The 16,929-nt window shown below is 30.8% G+C and overlaps 3 protein-coding genes and 1 non-coding gene across 6 annotated transcripts; 2 read left to right on the top strand and 2 right to left on the bottom strand.

The window, feature by feature from the left end:
- The first annotated feature begins 2,288 nt into the window (after positions 1 to 2,288).
- LOC108853159 (universal stress protein PHOS34-like) lies at positions 2,289 to 4,664 on the top strand. 2 transcript variants are annotated; one of them, XM_018626611.2, is made up of 4 exons: positions 2,289 to 2,596; positions 2,679 to 2,788; positions 2,900 to 3,018; positions 4,437 to 4,664. In XM_018626611.2, exons 1-4 carry the CDS (start codon positions 2,422 to 2,424, stop codon positions 4,519 to 4,521), a joined length of 489 nt encoding a protein of 162 aa, XP_018482113.1. In that variant the 5' UTR covers positions 2,289 to 2,421; the 3' UTR covers positions 4,522 to 4,664. The 2 variants fall into 2 exon arrangements, with proteins under 2 accessions (XP_018482113.1, XP_056863078.1); XM_057007098.1 differs by lacking the exon at positions 4,437 to 4,664 and adding an exon at positions 3,536 to 3,945 and having other exon boundaries at positions 2,293 to 2,596.
- Positions 4,665 to 9,931: 5,267 nt separating this feature from the next.
- On the bottom strand, positions 9,932 to 12,959 carry LOC108849493 (probable proteasome inhibitor). Of its 2 annotated transcripts, XM_018623047.2 has the most exons (8): positions 12,731 to 12,959; positions 12,493 to 12,664; positions 12,258 to 12,407; positions 11,992 to 12,081; positions 11,723 to 11,902; positions 11,529 to 11,597; positions 11,313 to 11,443; positions 9,932 to 10,124 (listed from the first exon to the last, which is right to left on the bottom strand). In XM_018623047.2, the coding sequence occupies exons 1-7, from the start codon at positions 12,906 to 12,908 to the stop codon at positions 11,362 to 11,364; spliced, it is 921 nt and encodes a 306-aa protein (XP_018478549.1). In that variant the 5' UTR covers positions 12,909 to 12,959; the 3' UTR covers positions 9,932 to 10,124; positions 11,313 to 11,361. The 2 variants fall into 2 exon arrangements, with proteins under 2 accessions (XP_018478549.1, XP_018478548.1); XM_018623046.2 differs by lacking the exon at positions 9,932 to 10,124 and having other exon boundaries at positions 11,158 to 11,443.
- On the top strand, positions 10,166 to 10,942 carry LOC108849494 (putative lipid-transfer protein DIR1). The gene is made up of 2 exons (XM_018623048.2): positions 10,166 to 10,575; positions 10,760 to 10,942. The coding sequence occupies exons 1-2, from the start codon at positions 10,248 to 10,250 to the stop codon at positions 10,774 to 10,776; spliced, it is 345 nt and encodes a 114-aa protein (XP_018478550.1). The 5' UTR covers positions 10,166 to 10,247; the 3' UTR covers positions 10,777 to 10,942.
- Positions 12,960 to 13,135: 176 nt separating the features above from the next.
- TRNAG-GCC (transfer RNA glycine (anticodon GCC)) lies at positions 13,136 to 13,206 on the bottom strand. Its single transcript has one exon. It is a non-coding gene; the product is annotated as a tRNA-Gly (tRNA).
- Positions 13,207 to 16,929: the final 3,723 nt, after the last annotated feature.

Genomic DNA, 16,929 nt, shown 5'->3' with positions numbered 1-16,929 from the left:
ATGCGGCATATTCCAGTGTCGACATAAGGGAACCAAAAGTAGACTCATGGACACAAGCAGTGTACACATGGACACCAGCGATGTGCTCATGGACACCATCAATGTACACATGTCACACGTGTACACTAAACTTAAGATGTCCATATTTACTATCAATCACCTATGCATATAGCATCCATGCATATATTTAACTAATGGACAGCTAAATTTCAGTGTACCCATGGACACCATTAGTTAATGTCTGGTACGTATGAACATCTTAAGCTCAGTGTATACTTTTGGTGTACATATGTATATTGATGGTGTCCATGAGTACACTGATGGTGTCCATCAGTGTACACTGAACTTAAGATGTCCATATGTACCATCAATTAACTATGCATATAGCAGTCATGCATATATTTAACTAATGGACAATTAAAGTTCAGTGTACACATGGATAACATTAGTTAACTATATGCATGGCTGCCATATGCATAGAGAATTGATGGTACATATAGACACCAAAAGTGTACACATGGACATCAGCGGTGTACACTTAGAGAATTGATGGGACATTTGGAAAACCAAAAATGTATACAAGAACACAAGCAGTGTACACATGGATACCATTAATGTATACATGGACACTATCGGTGTACACATAGACACCAAAAGTGTACACTGAACCCAGGGCCGGCTTAGGCATAGGGGCAAGGGGGCCCATGCCCCAGGGCCCAAATTGTTTTTTTGCAAAAGTAGTATTAAAAAAGGGTCCAGTTTAAAAGAATAATATTGAAATAAGGGTCCAATTTTTGAAATTATCTATAAATATATGTAATTTTTTTTAAAAAAAATTACTTTGCCGAGAGGCCCACTAATTCTTTGAGCCGACCCTGACTGAACCTAAGATGTCCATATGTACCATCAATTAACTATGCATATAGCAGGCATGCATATAGTTAACTGATGGACATCTAAAGTTCAGTTTACACATGGACACCACCAGTTAACTATATGCATGGCTGCCATAAGCAAGGTTCAGTATACACTGATGTTGTCCATGTATAGCGTCCTTGTGTACATTGATGGTGTCCATGAGTACACTGATGTTGTCCACGTGCGCACTATCAGTAGTTAACTATGGATGCCATATTCCGGGCGCGTGGACAAAAGTGTAAATTGGAAAGCAAAACATTGTTGTACACATGTACACTATGTTGATACCTGTTTGTGTTGCATGAACATTAACGTTCACATGGACATATCTTGTTTTGTACACATGTATAGAAGTGTATGTGAATTGAACGCTTTGTGGTTGTTGGATGGGGGGTGAAGTAACTGTCCTAGTTTGTAAAACTGAGATTAAAGGGGGATTTGAGAAGATGACAGAAATAATAAGTAGAACAGATCAATTTCTGGACGCAAACCGTCTGAGGAATATGCAGTATTTCTGAAGTTTTGATTTTTTCTTTTTTTGTTCAAATGAAGGAAAAAGCAAAGTTGAAAAAAGGACTGTGAGATGTTAAAATCCAGAAAATCTGGACCGTCGGAGGTTAGATGGCTGATGTAATAGGATGGTTTAGATTAGGTAGATATAAGTCTTGTCAAAAAAATCAGACCGTCCAAAATAAAATAGAGATGAAGGGTTGAGAGAGGTTCTCGCTAAAACAAAAAATTTAGTTAGCCAAGGTGTTAGCGCCTCGGATTATGTAGTGACTAGCTAGTTAGAACAAGTGGGAAGCTGATATAAAAAACTACCTTAGTAGTTGTAAGTGCTTTATCTTGTAATTAAAAACATGAAACTGTCCCGTGGTGTAAATGTTTCCAGTTTTAATAGATCAGATAGAATTCAGACCCAAATACGTCATCATGTTGGTGGTGCAGACGTGCATTTTATTTAGGATTTGTTTCACGAGAAAGGAATCATAAGATTTCATTTTAACGTCTGCTATAGACTTAATCACAGTGTTAAACATGTATATTAATTTGGAAACTAAATAAAAAATCTAGAACATGTACGTTCATGAGTCATGACCCTTTCGTGCTTACAACTCATTGATCACATGTCGCTCCTCTTCCAACGGTTAATAGAATTATTAAAATGAATAAAAAATTATCACTAATATATCAATTCAATATTGAAGGAATTCTTTCTCTTTAAAAAATGAAATACATTTCTTTTAAAAAGTGGAAATATTAGATGTATATTAATTCAAAAATTTATTTATGCAAAACTTTATATCTTAAGGGATTAGTTCGTTTTGACCCCAAAAAGGGATTAGTTCATTACTTTCGTCTACTACCGTCCGATTCAATAAAGGGAGCGGTTTAGATACATTCATCTCTCTCCCTTTTTCAGTCCTATATAACATTCGAAGCTACCACTCTTCATCTGACTCTAAAAACTAATCTCAAGTTTGATCAAGAAATTCAAGAAAGATGCCTAAAGATAGGAAGATCGGAATCGCGATGGACTTCTCGGAGAGCAGCAAGAATGCACTGAAATGGGCATTTGAGAACTTAGCTGATAAAGGAGACACACTTTACATCATCCACACGTTATCAACCTCTGACGTTGACTCTCATAACTCTGCCTGGCTCCAATCCGGTTCTCGTAAGTCTCTTTTTTTCTTTATTCCTTCGGTTTTAAGGAACTTTTGCGATTGAATTGGTTCGATTTTAATTTGGTGTTGCAGCTCTCATACCGTTGGTGGAGTTTAGGGAACCGGAGATCATGGAGAAATATGGTGTCAAGATTGATATCCCAGTTCTTGACATGCTTGACACTGGTTCAAGGCAGAAAGAGGTGTGTTTATATTTTTATAGTATGTTTCTTGATCCTAATCAAAATACTTTTTTTTTCCTTTTTTGAAACCAATATTAATAAGTGGTTTGGTTGAAATAAAAATGGAAATAGGTGCATGTAGTGACGAAATTATACTGGGGAGATGCAAGAGAGGCGCTGGTCGATGCTGTTGAAGATCTCAAACTTGATTCTATTGTCATGGGAAGCAGAGGACTCAGTGCCCTTCGAAGGTTTTCTTTAATTAAAAATTAAATTTAACTTTGTGCGATTTTAGGTCTACTAGCCAAAATGTAGCTATATTACTTACGTTAGGTTTAATATCATTGTATACGAAATTATAGAACTCGGCAGATAGGGTAGATCCATCATTGAAATTATCGTCTAGCTAAAGGACAATGTCAAATACCACTAGATTTGAGTCCATGGTTTTACAATCTAAAACCATCTCATTTAGATTTATCTTCGAGTTTTTTTCTTTCGTCTTTATCTCATAGGCAAGAAAAAATAATGTATATAGATTTTTTAAGAATCTAATCTATTGTATGGTTAGCTGGGTTATTTCGTGTACAACACACCTGTCGTTTATTCCTGGATTTTCAAAACATTTATTTTCTGGTTACATTCTTTATTCTTTTCGAATTTAACTTTTAAGCAGGGGCGGATCTACAGTATATGGTACGGGGGCACGTGCCCCCAACTATATTATAGAAATTATTTAGTTAGAAGTATCATTGTGGATATCTGTAGGTCAAATGGTAAAGGTGCCCCCTATTAATCCTCTTTGACAGGTTTCGATGCTCTCCGTGTTTCTATGATTTTTTATTTATTTGCATCTCTATCTTTATACTTTATGTCTTGTCACGCTTCCATTATTATTGTAACTATTTAATTGCATTTCACCTAGATTTACTTTATTTTTAATAACTTGATTTTGTTTATGTTAACATACTTGTTTCTTTGGCTTATTTGACTTTCCCTTTTTCTTTTTATTCTATTTTCATTTCATTTATAGATAACATTTTTCAGTGTTTTCAAATTTATTATTTTCTCCTACTGACATTCAATTACTAATAAATAATAAAAGTAATTTATATTAAAATAGTAAACAATACATTTAATTTGTGTATAATATTTGAGAGTATTTATTAGCGACATGTTTTTTTTGGCACTTTATTAGCGACATGTAAGATATTGTAATACATATGTAAAAGTTTTTTTTGTTTTTATAAGATAATACATTATATATGTATTTATGTTTAACTATGTTTTATTTTAGAATTTTATTATTTTGATTAATAAAATTTATAGAATCTTTTTAAAAATATTAATTTTTTTATAAAACTTATTTCTTTTACCTTTATAAAGCTTCTTATGAGTTGTAAGAGATTACCATATATTGTATTTATTTTAAAAATTGTAATTAATAATGTTTTATTATCAGTTTTGATATATATAAAATATTTTAAATAAATATAGTCTATTTAGTTAGTAATTTAATATCATAAAATATTTTTTATTATGTGGTTCCATCAAATAATTTATCTGGATCCGCCACTGTTTTTAAGTAGTATTTTTTTGATGAAGACGAGTATTTTTTTTTTGTACGTGTGAAATGAGCTTATTTCCAAATGTATGCCTGCCCAAACAGGATAATAATGGGAAGCGTGAGCAGCTTCGTGATTCAGCATGCTCCTTGCCCCGTCACCGTTGTCAAGGATAACGACTCTCACTAAATTATGATGTCTTTATCTCATATGTTTTTACCAAATCCATCATCGCTGCTTATGCTTTTTAATTAAAGAATAAAAGTACCTTTTTCTCGGTTGTATTTTGTTTCGGTATTCGAATTCATATGAATACGTTATTGCTTCGTATATTTGTCAAGTATCTTAGGTGTGTTTGGTGGACTCACTCTTATGTGATTTACATATCAACATGTCGTGAGATCATTTAAATAATTTGTATATCCAAAAAGTTAAAATAATTTTGCGTGACAGAAAATCACATGGATAGGTAGGTCGGTGCCTTTTCGTTTGGTCATTGACTATGAAAACAATTGTTATATAGCTGTAAGGAAAAAATATTGTTTGTTTTAAATCTATAAAGATATACACGATGACGACAAAAATATATACATTAAATTTTGATTTTCTATAAATATATGTGTTAATAATTATCTTGTATACCTTTTGGATTTAGTTAGGGTTGGTTCGGATTTAGTTATACATATCAAAGATTCAAAATAGTTTTGGTTTTAAATATTAATCGAATTAAACTAAACTAAATATTTCCATTTAAAAGAAAATAAATTTGTATAGTTGAATTTTTTCAAATAATAATTTTATTAGAGTTTTGATCCACGTAGCTTCGCATATATTAGTTTTAACGTTTTCATACATTAATATATATATCTCATAGTTATTATTATATATTTTAGACATATCATGATATAACTAATTATATTTTTAAAAATCTAGACCGAATCAGATAATATGGTTATTTTAGTACGAATACTCAAATCTATTTCAGATATATTAATTATTTAAATATTTTAGATTTTTGTACATCAAAATCGAATTCATTCAGATCCGTAAGAACTCATCTCAAAACTCACCCAAAATTATATTATCTCAAAATGGTCTATTTTCCAAACCAAAAAAAAATCTGAAAGAAACGATGCACACTTGAATAGGTATCTAAATGTCCGTACCTAACTGATTCTATAAACAATTCTATAAACAATTTGTTTCTAAATTATTTTGAATTCTTGTCACAAGCAAATTCATTTAAACTGGTAAAATTATTATGGTTAATATGTAATAAATGATGTTGAATTATTAAGGTAAAAATAATTAATGAATTAGTTAAGAAGAGTGAAAAAATAAAAAATGTAATAAACACTCTAAGATATGTAATATATGTTTTTTTTCTTATGTATTAAATGCTATCAAATTTGAAGAAAAAACAATAAATAAAGTAGTTAAAATGTGTTAGAGAATGAAATATGAAATTTGTAAAAACACTTTAATTTAGAAAAATGTTCATTTGTATTTCAATTTTAATAAAACAGATTCTTCAAAATAACTTTACTAGACTCGTTCTTGAACTATACATAAAAATACAAATCATGATTCATAGTAAATCAAAAGATTCATAGTAAAAAAAAATACTTGTACAGACAAAAATTATACATAATGAAACATAAAAAAAAATTGGCAACTTGCAGCTCAATAAGAATCACTATTTAAACTAAAACAACAACATTGTTTAAACATCAAATAAATTTATTCACAATTGAATTTTAAATGAAATTTTAAAACATAAATATATTAATATCGACCGAATAAAAATATATCAAATTAAGTATTTGAATTAATTATTCATGGATAAATAATTATTTTAGGTACTTAATAATATTTTAGTGTGTTTTAATTTATATTAGTAATTGAGATTGGGTTTTGTATACGTTATTTTGATATTTTAAATTTTAAATTTTTTTTGGATATCCTATTATGTTCGAGTTTGATTCAGATAAATTTTGTAATTTGTAGTAACATAAAAAGAAACCCATTCAATATTTATGTCAGTTTCAAATAAATTTGGATTTATTTTAATCAAACTGACTGGATTCAGTTCGGATTTTAGATTTGGTTGTAATTACCCCTCACTAGTGGTAGTTTCTAGTTTGCCACCCTGGTGCGATCTTCATCATCATGTTAAAATTTGGCAGACAAACTGGGCCTGAGAATACTCAAAAAACATTGGGCCAAAATCTTGTTAGTGATTAGCTTAATAATTTGCCAAATAATTTTTCACATGTCTTTTCTACAATATTTAGACATTATTTGTGAAGCAATTTCACACATGTCATCTCTAAAACTATTTTCTCCAAAAAATATGATATGACATACTAAAATTGACGACATGACTTATGATTAATGTGACATAGATATCACATTTAATGTTAGTTTCAATTTTTGGTAACTTTTGATAATACGAAAACAACTCATAAATATATTCAAATATTTCATCAAGTAATATGAATAATTGAAATATATTTTTATAATCATTCAATTTTTATTATTACAAAAAATTTCAAAGATTTATACATTTAAAAAATATTAAAATTTTTAATTCTAAGATCATTTGTTTCTTTTTGATATCTACAAACTTTAGGAATTTTTTAAAATTTGATATTTATAAAATTATATCAGTTTTATTTTATACAAGTTAATTTAATATATCTTAACCAAAATAAAATAAATGAAAACCTATCTAAATTATTATTTTAAATATAATTAGATGTCATTTTAAATTAATAAAATTATTTCTTTTATTTTAATTTTATGTTTAGCTAAATTAGTATTTATATTAAAATATTGGTTTAAAAGTAATAAAATCTAAATATTAACAAAATTTTATTTTAATATATGTAAAGTTTAAAATTTTATCGCTGCAGGAAAACATTTAGTCACTTTGTAACATGATTACTGATGACATAGCTTATGGTTAAATATGACATGGACAATTATATTTAATGTTGATATATATTTTTGGTAAAATTTATAGAATATTACAATAACTCATACATTATATTTTAATGTTGATTTATGTATTTGGTAAACCTTTTAGAATATGATAATAATCATAAATCATCACTAAAATAAATATATTTAAAATGACATTAAATTTTGAAATATTATTTAATTTTATTTTAATAATTATAATTTTTCTGCTACTAATATTTTCAAAATTTTCTATAATTTTTTAATTAAAATTTTAAATTTTTAAATCAAAATATCATTACTTTCTTTTAGATATCTACAAATTATTTAAGCAAGGAGTATGTGGTTTAAGGCTACGTGAGTTGTTTCCTAGCTATCAAGATTTTGTTATTTGTTTTATTATCATGAATTAATTAATAGTTGTTTATTTATATATAATTGATATTTTGTAATTTAATTTTCTATGCAACCTGAATCAAATGTATTATCCAGCTTTTCTTTCACCAAATATTTCCAACAGAAGTGTGTAGTTGTCATAGCAAAGCTTTTTTTTTTTTTTTCCCAACTGAGTTTTCATTGATACTTTGATAAAATACAAAGGAAGAATACTTATGCTGGCGGAAAACATGAATTTCCCCAGAAACTAAACCCACAAGAGGGGAACAACAGTCTAAGAAACAGACCACTAATAACCAACAGAAACATTAAGCTATAAACTGGAATCGTTCGACTAAACCAAGACCTAACAAGACAAAACAGACTTAGTTATCTTACGATCAGCCGGTAGTCTTGCCAATCTGAAGGCAAGAGAGCTGGAACCATAGAAGTACTTCATGAAGAGCAGGACCCATCATCTGAACCTTCCCGTTCACGATGACCACAAACAAGACGAAAACCATGAAGAACCAACACCCGGGAGAACTCACTACTCAACTACACCTTCATCCGGACGCCTTAAAACCTCAACCTCATTCTAAAGCTTCACCACAAGAAGCCACAGAGGAAACCAGAGACAAAAGACAACCAGGAGATACACTTATTCAAGGGACAGGAGGAGGACTCTTCTGAAACTGGGAGATGGAATGGTTACCTGAGACCCACACTTTACTCAACAACCCTTCAGCTGCTCTTCAAAAGCCAATACTGTTCTGCTACACCGTTGCTAGAACAAAGACAAACTAATCCGATCTCTGAACTCCATAACAGATTAGTCGATATCAAACGCAGAAGACTAGCTAAGAAACCGCAAACTAAACGAAACTTCAATAACGAGCAACTACAAGGGAGGAAGAGAATCCGAGACCAACTAGAGGATAAAAACCACAGACAAGAAGAAACAGGGGCTACAAACTCTTTAAGCACAACACCAGCATCAAGACGAGTAGATCTAGGAATTGAAGGAGAAGCAAACTCTGATGCCGTCGAGAAACGACCAGCACACATCTTTATCATCTAGAAAAGAAACGCCTTTAGCCGTCGGACTCTGAAGCCGAACTTCAGGCGCCACCACACACCTCCAATCTGGTACCTTCACTCCCATCAACCTGGTCGGATTCTCACCACACCTTCACAAAACAACAAGAGCACATCACGGTAGAACAAGCAAATCCGACTCCGGTGCTGTGAGAGCCACCGGAGTCGACCACCACAAAACCTAGATCTACTTTTTTCAGAGAGAATACGACGCTTTCTTTTGACTAATCAGTCTTCAGTCTCATAGCAAAGCTAATAAATCTCTTTTCAGGAAACAAAAGTATAGGTTCTACCAACTGTGTAACCAGTAGAAATGAAACAACTTTTGTGGAAATGCATCTTCTTTATAAAATCCGACATTAAATGAGTTTTTATTGGTTTTATCTTCTTTCTTTGTTTGACTATCAAACAATCTAAATTTATTTTGATTATTACATATTGCAAAATTACAATTTTCAACAGTTCATAAACTTAAATTGAGGTAAAAGTTTATATTTAAATGAAATAATAAATGGATTGGTTTGTAAGACCATTTACATTGGACATGTTGAATAATTTTTTCAACAGTTTAAAACCATTGCAAAGAGGTTGTTGAATGATGAAAAATATATGTGAAATCATTTTTTTTTTGAACAAAAGTATATGTGGAATCATAAAAGTTGAAAAACTTCAACATATCAAAAACAAAACAGATGGGTCACAGGCGCTGCCATGTGTTTTCTTTCATTGGTTGTCTAAAATTTAATATTTTTTATCTCCATCAAATTACTAAAACTTATTTGATTTTTAAATAAAAACATTTAAAAAATATAATCTATATTAAAATTCATCATTCGTAATGATCTATAAATAGAAATTACTCTCATTTAATTTGGATATAGAAAAAAAAACACCACTTAAATTGTATAAAATTATAATATCATTAATTTTTTTAATTTTATGCTTAATTAAATCAAATTTATATTAAATACTAGTAAAAAATAATAAATATATAATATTAATAACTTTCAATTTTAAATAAAATTTAAATTTTGAAAAATTTATCACTGAAAACAACTAAATATAAACACGTTAAATAACACAAACTTCTAAGCCTACAAACTTTTGCAAAACTTCAAAAAGAAAAAAACTCGCTATAATGTAGTATTGTAGTACCATTAAAACCAATTCAAAAGCTACAGGTCGGCGATGACACAGCTCCCACAAACCTACCATCCGATTTGATAATCAAAATAAAAAATAGAAAATGTTTGTTCAGTGATCTCTCGGACATCAACACCTGGAAACTTCTGTTGTTGGTAAGAACACTACTCCTTTCTCACTCAAGTGCTCACTCCACTACCTTCAGTGCCTTGAACCTAAAGACAAAATCTCATGCTATATATATTCAGACATTCAAGAATCAAAGGCAACACACAAACAAGATTGACACAACAGAATCTCATTCTTATACCAAATCTCCAACACAAAAAAAAAACATAATGGCATCTTCTATGAAATTTCTCTGCGTTCTTGGCCTTATTCTCCTTGTTGGAACAGTTGTAGACGGAGCAGGAGAGTGCGGTAGATCTACTCCGGACAATGAGGCGATGAAGTTGGCCCCATGTGTAGGTGCGGCTCAGGACGCTAACGCCGCCGTGCCGGGCGGTTGCTGTTCTCAGATTAAAAGATTCTCTCAGAATCCTAAGTGTCTCTGCGCCGTTCTTCTCTCCGACACGGCTAAAGCCTCAGGAGTGCAGCCGGAGGTTGCCCTCACTATCCCCAAACGCTGCAATTTCGCTAACCGCCCCATCGGTTACAAGTGCGGAGGTGAGTGTTAACATATAAATGTGACTTAATGTTCTCTATAATATATTTTATGATTTATATTCAAAATTGCATAATTTAATGTTTTATGCAGTAAGTAGAACAGACACGAAGTACCAAAACTATTTAAGTTCTATATTTAACAATTACTACTAATATCATATGTTTTTGTGTGTGTTCCTTGTAGCATACACACTTCCATGAACATGAAGTGTTGAGGATGGAGATTCATGGGCTTTGGAGTTCACTACTACACCCCAAAAGCCAATCCTCATGTACCTTATATTATATGAATAATGATAATGTTTTATATGTATCAGTGTGATTGTAATTAATAACTAAATCAATAATATATGAGAAAATTCCACCCTATGTTTTTCTAGCGAAAAGAGAGTATCAAACACACGTCTGATTAGACCTATCAAAGGTCGCTCCATGTTTGGTTAGAAGTAAAAATTTAAAAGTTTAAGACTGCAGGCACCAAAGCTTGCAACCCCCAGTAAAGCATATTAGTAGAATCAAAGAGATGATGCAACCATTTCAGAATTCTAAAGCAAAAAAAAAAAGCCAAAACTTTATTTATTCATCTTTTATATATCAAAGTATTAAAAACACAATCACCTAATGGAATATAAAATCAAAGAAAGAAATTCCTGAAAAAAAGCAAAGCAAAACAAAATCCTATTGTTTGCACGAAGTAGCTACCACCAGACTCTAACACAGAGAGAAGAAGTTATTACCATGACCACTATTTCCTCTGTTTCTTTTAGAGCTGGCTTTACTTTTGACCTACATATAATCTGAACCAAAACCGCGGGGACAATGCTGAAGATCAGGATGAATATCCCCTCGGCTGCTCCTTGGAGATTGCCTATCAAGATTGATATAAACAAGCGTCACATAACAGATTTCGAATGTGGAGTTTTCTTATTCAGTAAAAAAAAAGGACTAGTCACCTCCCGGATCGGCCAGTCTCAAAAATTGGGCCAATAGGATCATAAAGAGCACCATGAGGTGGAACAGTCCTGTTAGAACCAAAAGAATCAATGGCTAACTTGTAAGAAACAACAGAGAGCTCTTCTTGTGTTCAACTGTATACGTGTATGTGCCTTTGTGTAAAAGAATATAAAAGAAAGAGGAAGATTTTTACGGTTGTGAATATCCCATGAAGCCAAGCTGAATCTGATCACGAACTCTGTGGAGCATGCCAAGATCATGTGGTCCAACAAGCATGTTTCCATCGCCAAAACCATCCCTGACCACCGGGAAAGTTCCAGCAGGCGGGCCGGGGATAAGACCGCTGTAATCCGGGCGATCGACCACTACCACCCTGACAAATAAAATCAATAAGGGATACGTTTTAATTTTCATGACACAATGAATCAAAGTAAGCAGAGTAGAAGTGGTCAAATGTTTTACCCTGAGGGACGATGAAACGGAGGGCCTAATGGAAAAGGCCCTCGTGGGTAATATAAAGGCTCAGGCTCAGGCTCTTTCTCTCTCTTGGAACTGCAAGCAAGCAACGAATGATAAAGATGAAGTTGTTCGGATACACTAGAAAAAAAACTATAAATAATTATCATTCTAGTCCAACTACTAATAGACTCTGCACTTCATATGTTCGTAGCCAATCTAAGAACATCTTATGAGCAATAATAAAACTCTTTGTAACTAAGGGGATAAACCTGGTCCAGGTCGTATAAGCAAGAGGTCCAAGTCCTCCATCAAGCTTATCCAGGATATGATTCTGCAACTTAGTGACTAACTCGTCCAAATTCTTGAACTGTGCATCGTAATCACTCTCCACTCTAGATTCAGCAACATACTCCTTAACTCTGCCAAAAAGCAAGAAAATCTTTCTTTTTTTTTTTAATTCTTTTTGATTGTACAAACAAAAAGAGATAAAAGAGAGAGAGAGACCTTATCTTGAGATGAGCAGGCTCTGTTACACCGTCAGCTACGGCATCAACAAGAAGCTTACCACCATCTATCGCCAAACACTTAACCAAAACTTTCCTCGATCCTTTCTTCGGATCCACGTAAACAAACGCGTACTCGTCGGACTCGTTCCATCCCTCGATCCCAACCTCACCTAAAGATTCCACAAATCAAAATCCGAAACCCTAGGAACAGCCATAATAACGAAATATACACTAACATTGAGTAGGAGAGGAAGCGAGAGCGTCTTTAGCCAACGCAGGACGTCCGATTGCGACGAGTTTGTAACCGGAGGCGACGAAAGTAGCGTGGACTACGAAGGCTACTTTGTCGCTGTCGTTGCGAAAACGTGGACGAGATGATTGGATCACAAGCATTACGATCTGTGGATTCGCCATGGAAGACCTAGAGAAGAAGTTACGAGTGCTGTGAAACTAACTTTCTCGAGAAATCGGGACGGGAGAGAATCAAAAAGGAACCAACTGTCTATATATACGGGTTTAAACATTACAGGATATTGGGCCTATATCGAAACAAGTTTGGGCTTCTCTAATTGAGAAGAAAAGGCCTAAAGCCTCAAAATATTAACTAACTCCAAAAAAGTTTAAAGAAAAATAAATATAATTGCACCAGCCGGCAATCGAACCCGGGTCTGTACCGTGGCAGGGTACTATTCTACCACTAGACCACTGGTGCTTATTGATAATATGTCTAATAGCAGTATATCTAAGAGATAATTGAAGGAAAGTAACTATGTTCCTTTCTTCTTTCTTTTTTCGGGTTAACGATCTATTTTAACACGCTATAAATATCATATAATAACAAATTTACACAATCTTTCATCTTTTTCCTAGCAGCACATATTATAAACATCTAAATTATTATCCTCGAATCAGAATCCACAGAACCAAAAATTTGGGTTGGTTTTAATGGTATAGAACATAGACAGATATTAAACGAGATAGTCTCGGTTGGTTTCAGAACAAACGAAGATCCAACTAACTATCCCGATCCAACCCTGATTAAACATCCCCAAATCGATTTCATCTCTTAAGACCTTACAACACAATAAATACAAAAATTTCCTTTTGCAAAAATCCAAAAGGGATATCAGTCCACAAATCTACTGTTGATTTCTGCCTATACACTCTCCACCGTGCACACTTCTATCATAAAATAAGTTTTACACAAAAATCCAAAAATTAAAGAACCTGACCATTCACATATGTTTCACAAACACCATCATGCCTATCACATGATTAATCCAAGGAAAAAAAAAACATAAGAGAGAAATTAAGTATAGAAAAGAAAGAGAGAAACGAAGACTGAAGCAAGAAGCTAATAGAGAGTGTAACACTGACATGGATCAAAACGAAGAGAAATCATTCGAGAATTATGCATTTTGTAGAATAAGAGATAAAAGAGGATCAATAGAGAAAAACGACGTTAACGTTATTAACAAAAACATTAGAACAAGTAAAGAAACATTACCTTATCGCTTTACAAAAATCCAAACTCGAGTTTAGGTTTAGTTAGGTTACTCACTGGTTAAGTTTCAAACAAAGAATAGTAAACCAACTTTAAATTGCTATGAGTCGGTTATAGTTCGAACTTTAAATTTTAGGTGGATTTGGGTTTCGCGCGATAAAATTTTAGATAATTATTTTGTGTATAATTAGGATGAGGATGAATAATAGTGTATACTATTAATATGGTGTGGAATATGTCGTTATATATTTCTAGATGAAAGTTTATTTGAAATTCTATCATTTTAATAGATATACTTAAAAGATTATATTGGGATTAAATATATGTTTATGAAAACGAGTACTTATACATGTGTATGTTTACATTGTTAATACCATAGCATTTTTTCGTCCGGAAAAGTGCATAAATGTTTTAGTTTAGTAACACACTAGGTAATAACCTGCATCATGCGTAGGGTGATTGAACTTAAATAGATTATAACTTCTAATCTATAAGTATCATCAAGGTAAAAGTCATAATCACAAAATATTGCATTTCAATAATGAAAGATTGGATGAAATTGTGCACGTTTACGGAAGAAAAGCTTCGTTTTTATTTAAACTTGTGTTAATGGTTTTGTGTATTTGAAGTATAGTTTGTTGAAGTGAATCTATAAGCATAAGCAAAAACTTATATAAAATTAGTTATTAATTTAAGACAAAACAAAACATAGACAATAGATTATTGTTTTCATAGAATAAATTATGAATATAAGATAAAACGAAAGATATACAATAAAATAATAAAATTTGAAAGAACTTATAATAAGGAAACTAAAAAAATAAAAAAATTACGCTGAAAACCACAACAGATGTGTAAAGTGTCTTCAAAACTAAAAAATTGCCTTAACAATTCTTGCTAATAAATCAACGCACTAAAAGTTTGGATATATAATCTTTCTTTTTGTATGCCCGTAATTGACGGAATTAATTTGATAAATTTAAATTCCTAACTAAATGAAAATTATGAATTGATTCAGAATTGATACCAAAATTGCGAATTGATTTAAATGTTCTATTCACGTTTGGAAATATAAGGAAACCAATACTGTAAATTGGTTACCAAAATCAATCAATAAAAAATTATGACTCCAGAAAACAATCACAAAAGTTTACGGATTAAAAACAGTATACATATATTGGGTTTCCTTAAATCTGTGGCACAATTATAAGTCCACCAAACCAAATGTATGATAAAGTTTCATATGTAATATAGGGTCTATATATTTAGACATATAAATATTTTTAAAAACCGGAAACAACATATACATGTATTTTTTGAACACAACACATACATTTAAAAACTGAATAAGGTATTGGCGCTATTGACTAATAGTGTAGGTTTCTATAGCATAAACACATTGACATTTATCCTAATTGTATTATGACTAAGACTGGAAGTAGAATGTGAAGAATGTGATTCTTCGTGGATTATAATATTTGTGTCGAATTTATCTAAATTTATTCAAAAATGTGTAGTAAAACAAAAAAACGAAACAGATACTTCTTTACGTCTTCTTTTAGAAAACCATGTCAATAGAAAACCATGTAAATATTTTATTACGTTTTATCATAATATGTAGAAGACATGTATGCCATTTTATTACAATAACGAAAATATATTAAAAAAAAGTTTGACTCCACAAAACAATAAACAATAAAGAATTTATGTCCGATCTATAATAATGATACCAGCTATGTTATCTAATAATGATGAAGCATAATGTATGTTATGTGAAGCTACAATTTAAATGACTAATGACAGTATATGTAATTAGTTTTAGTAAGAAGAGAACTATTAATTATAGGGTGTGAAGGATGATTGTGGTGTTACTACGTTGGAAATGACATTTTGATAATAAACACATGAAAACAAGATTAGTTTATATTAATGCTCTTTAAATAATAAGAAAGGATTACAAAAGTAGGTCGAGTGTTCGACTTGCTCCGTTTGAATGTAGTTTTATAAGGTGATGACGATATATTTAGTATTCACTACTCCAACCAAATACCTTTCATTTTGTTTATATACATGTGTTTTATGACCCATTTTGATTTCTATTACTTCTTCAATGCATAAGTGCACATTCATTAATAAAAACCTTTAAATTATTTCAAAAGTTATTATTTTAAAATAATTGTCTTATAACGAATTTAATTTTAAATAAAACTAAAGAAAGACAATGGTTATTTAGGATGTTTCATGTGTTTTAATATTTTCGAGAATTAAATTTGGTCTCTCTTTTTTTAATTATAATTATTTAAAATATATGAATGAAAATGCTCTAACACAATGATTTTAGTGTCGACTGTGACTGTAAAAATTCAGCTGTAAATATATTAGTTGTAGCTGTAAAATTATTACCATAGATTTATTTTGCATAAATTTCCGCTATAGTTAAATTTGTTGAAGTTGTAAACTATATGTTGTAGATATTTTAAAATAAAATATGTGATGTATATATAAAATAATTATTTTTATCATTTTTAAAAAAGTTATTTTAATTTTCTTATTATAAATTATCAAAATTTAATGTTATTGAAAATGTGATATGTAAATAATATTTATGTTGTACAAAACATTTCAATAATTTAAAAATCATCCAAAATTAAATTAAAATATTTAATATATTTTGATTATGATTGTGTAAATTATTTAATATTATAGATAGTTTCTTTTTTCATTTTACAAATTCTACAGCTTATAAAAGAAAATATAGTTTTTTATCTAAAATACATTAAAAAGTTTGCTTTAGTTTTTTTTTTTGTAACTTTAAAATAAAACTAAAACATGATTCGTAAAAAAAATAGAAACTTGATGTAGATTTTAATTTTTTAAAATAAAACTACTTCATGATTGGTAAATTAGTGATTTAGAAATAATAAAGTTAAA

This window comes from Raphanus sativus, chromosome 4, assembly GCF_000801105.2.
Source record: "Raphanus sativus cultivar WK10039 chromosome 4, ASM80110v3, whole genome shotgun sequence".
Taxonomy (NCBI): domain Eukaryota; kingdom Viridiplantae; phylum Streptophyta; class Magnoliopsida; order Brassicales; family Brassicaceae; genus Raphanus; species Raphanus sativus.
The sequence above is the reverse complement of the archived record's forward strand: the minus strand, read 5'-3'. Positions and strand labels throughout refer to the sequence as shown.

What these genes read in the sequence shown, in the direction of transcription:
- LOC108853159 (XM_018626611.2), top strand. Translation starts at nt 2,422, where the DNA reads ATGCCTAAAGATAGGAAGATCGGAATCGCGATGGACTTCTCGGAGAGC. An exon ending in CTGGCTCCAATCCGGTTCTC is followed by an intron (nt 2,597 to 2,678) that starts GTAAGTCTCTTT and finishes TTGGTGTTGCAG; the next exon opens with CTCTCATACCGTTGGTGGAG. An exon ending in GGACTCAGTGCCCTTCGAAG is followed by an intron (nt 3,019 to 4,436) that starts GTTTTCTTTAAT and finishes CTGCCCAAACAG; the next exon opens with GATAATAATGGGAAGCGTGA.
- LOC108849494 (XM_018623048.2), top strand. Translation starts at nt 10,248, where the DNA reads ATGGCATCTTCTATGAAATTTCTCTGCGTTCTTGGCCTTATTCTCCTT.
- LOC108849493 (XM_018623047.2), bottom strand. Translation starts at nt 12,908, where the DNA reads ATGGCGAATCCACAGATCGTAATGCTTGTGATCCAATCATCTCGTCCA. An exon ending in CGCTTCCTCTCCTACTCAAT is followed by an intron (nt 12,665 to 12,730) that starts GTTAGTGTATAT and finishes TGGAATCTTTAG; the next exon opens with GTGAGGTTGGGATCGAGGGA. An exon ending in CCGTTTCATCGTCCCTCAGG is followed by an intron (nt 11,903 to 11,991) that starts GTAAAACATTTG and finishes TTTATTTGTCAG; the next exon opens with GGTGGTAGTGGTCGATCGCC.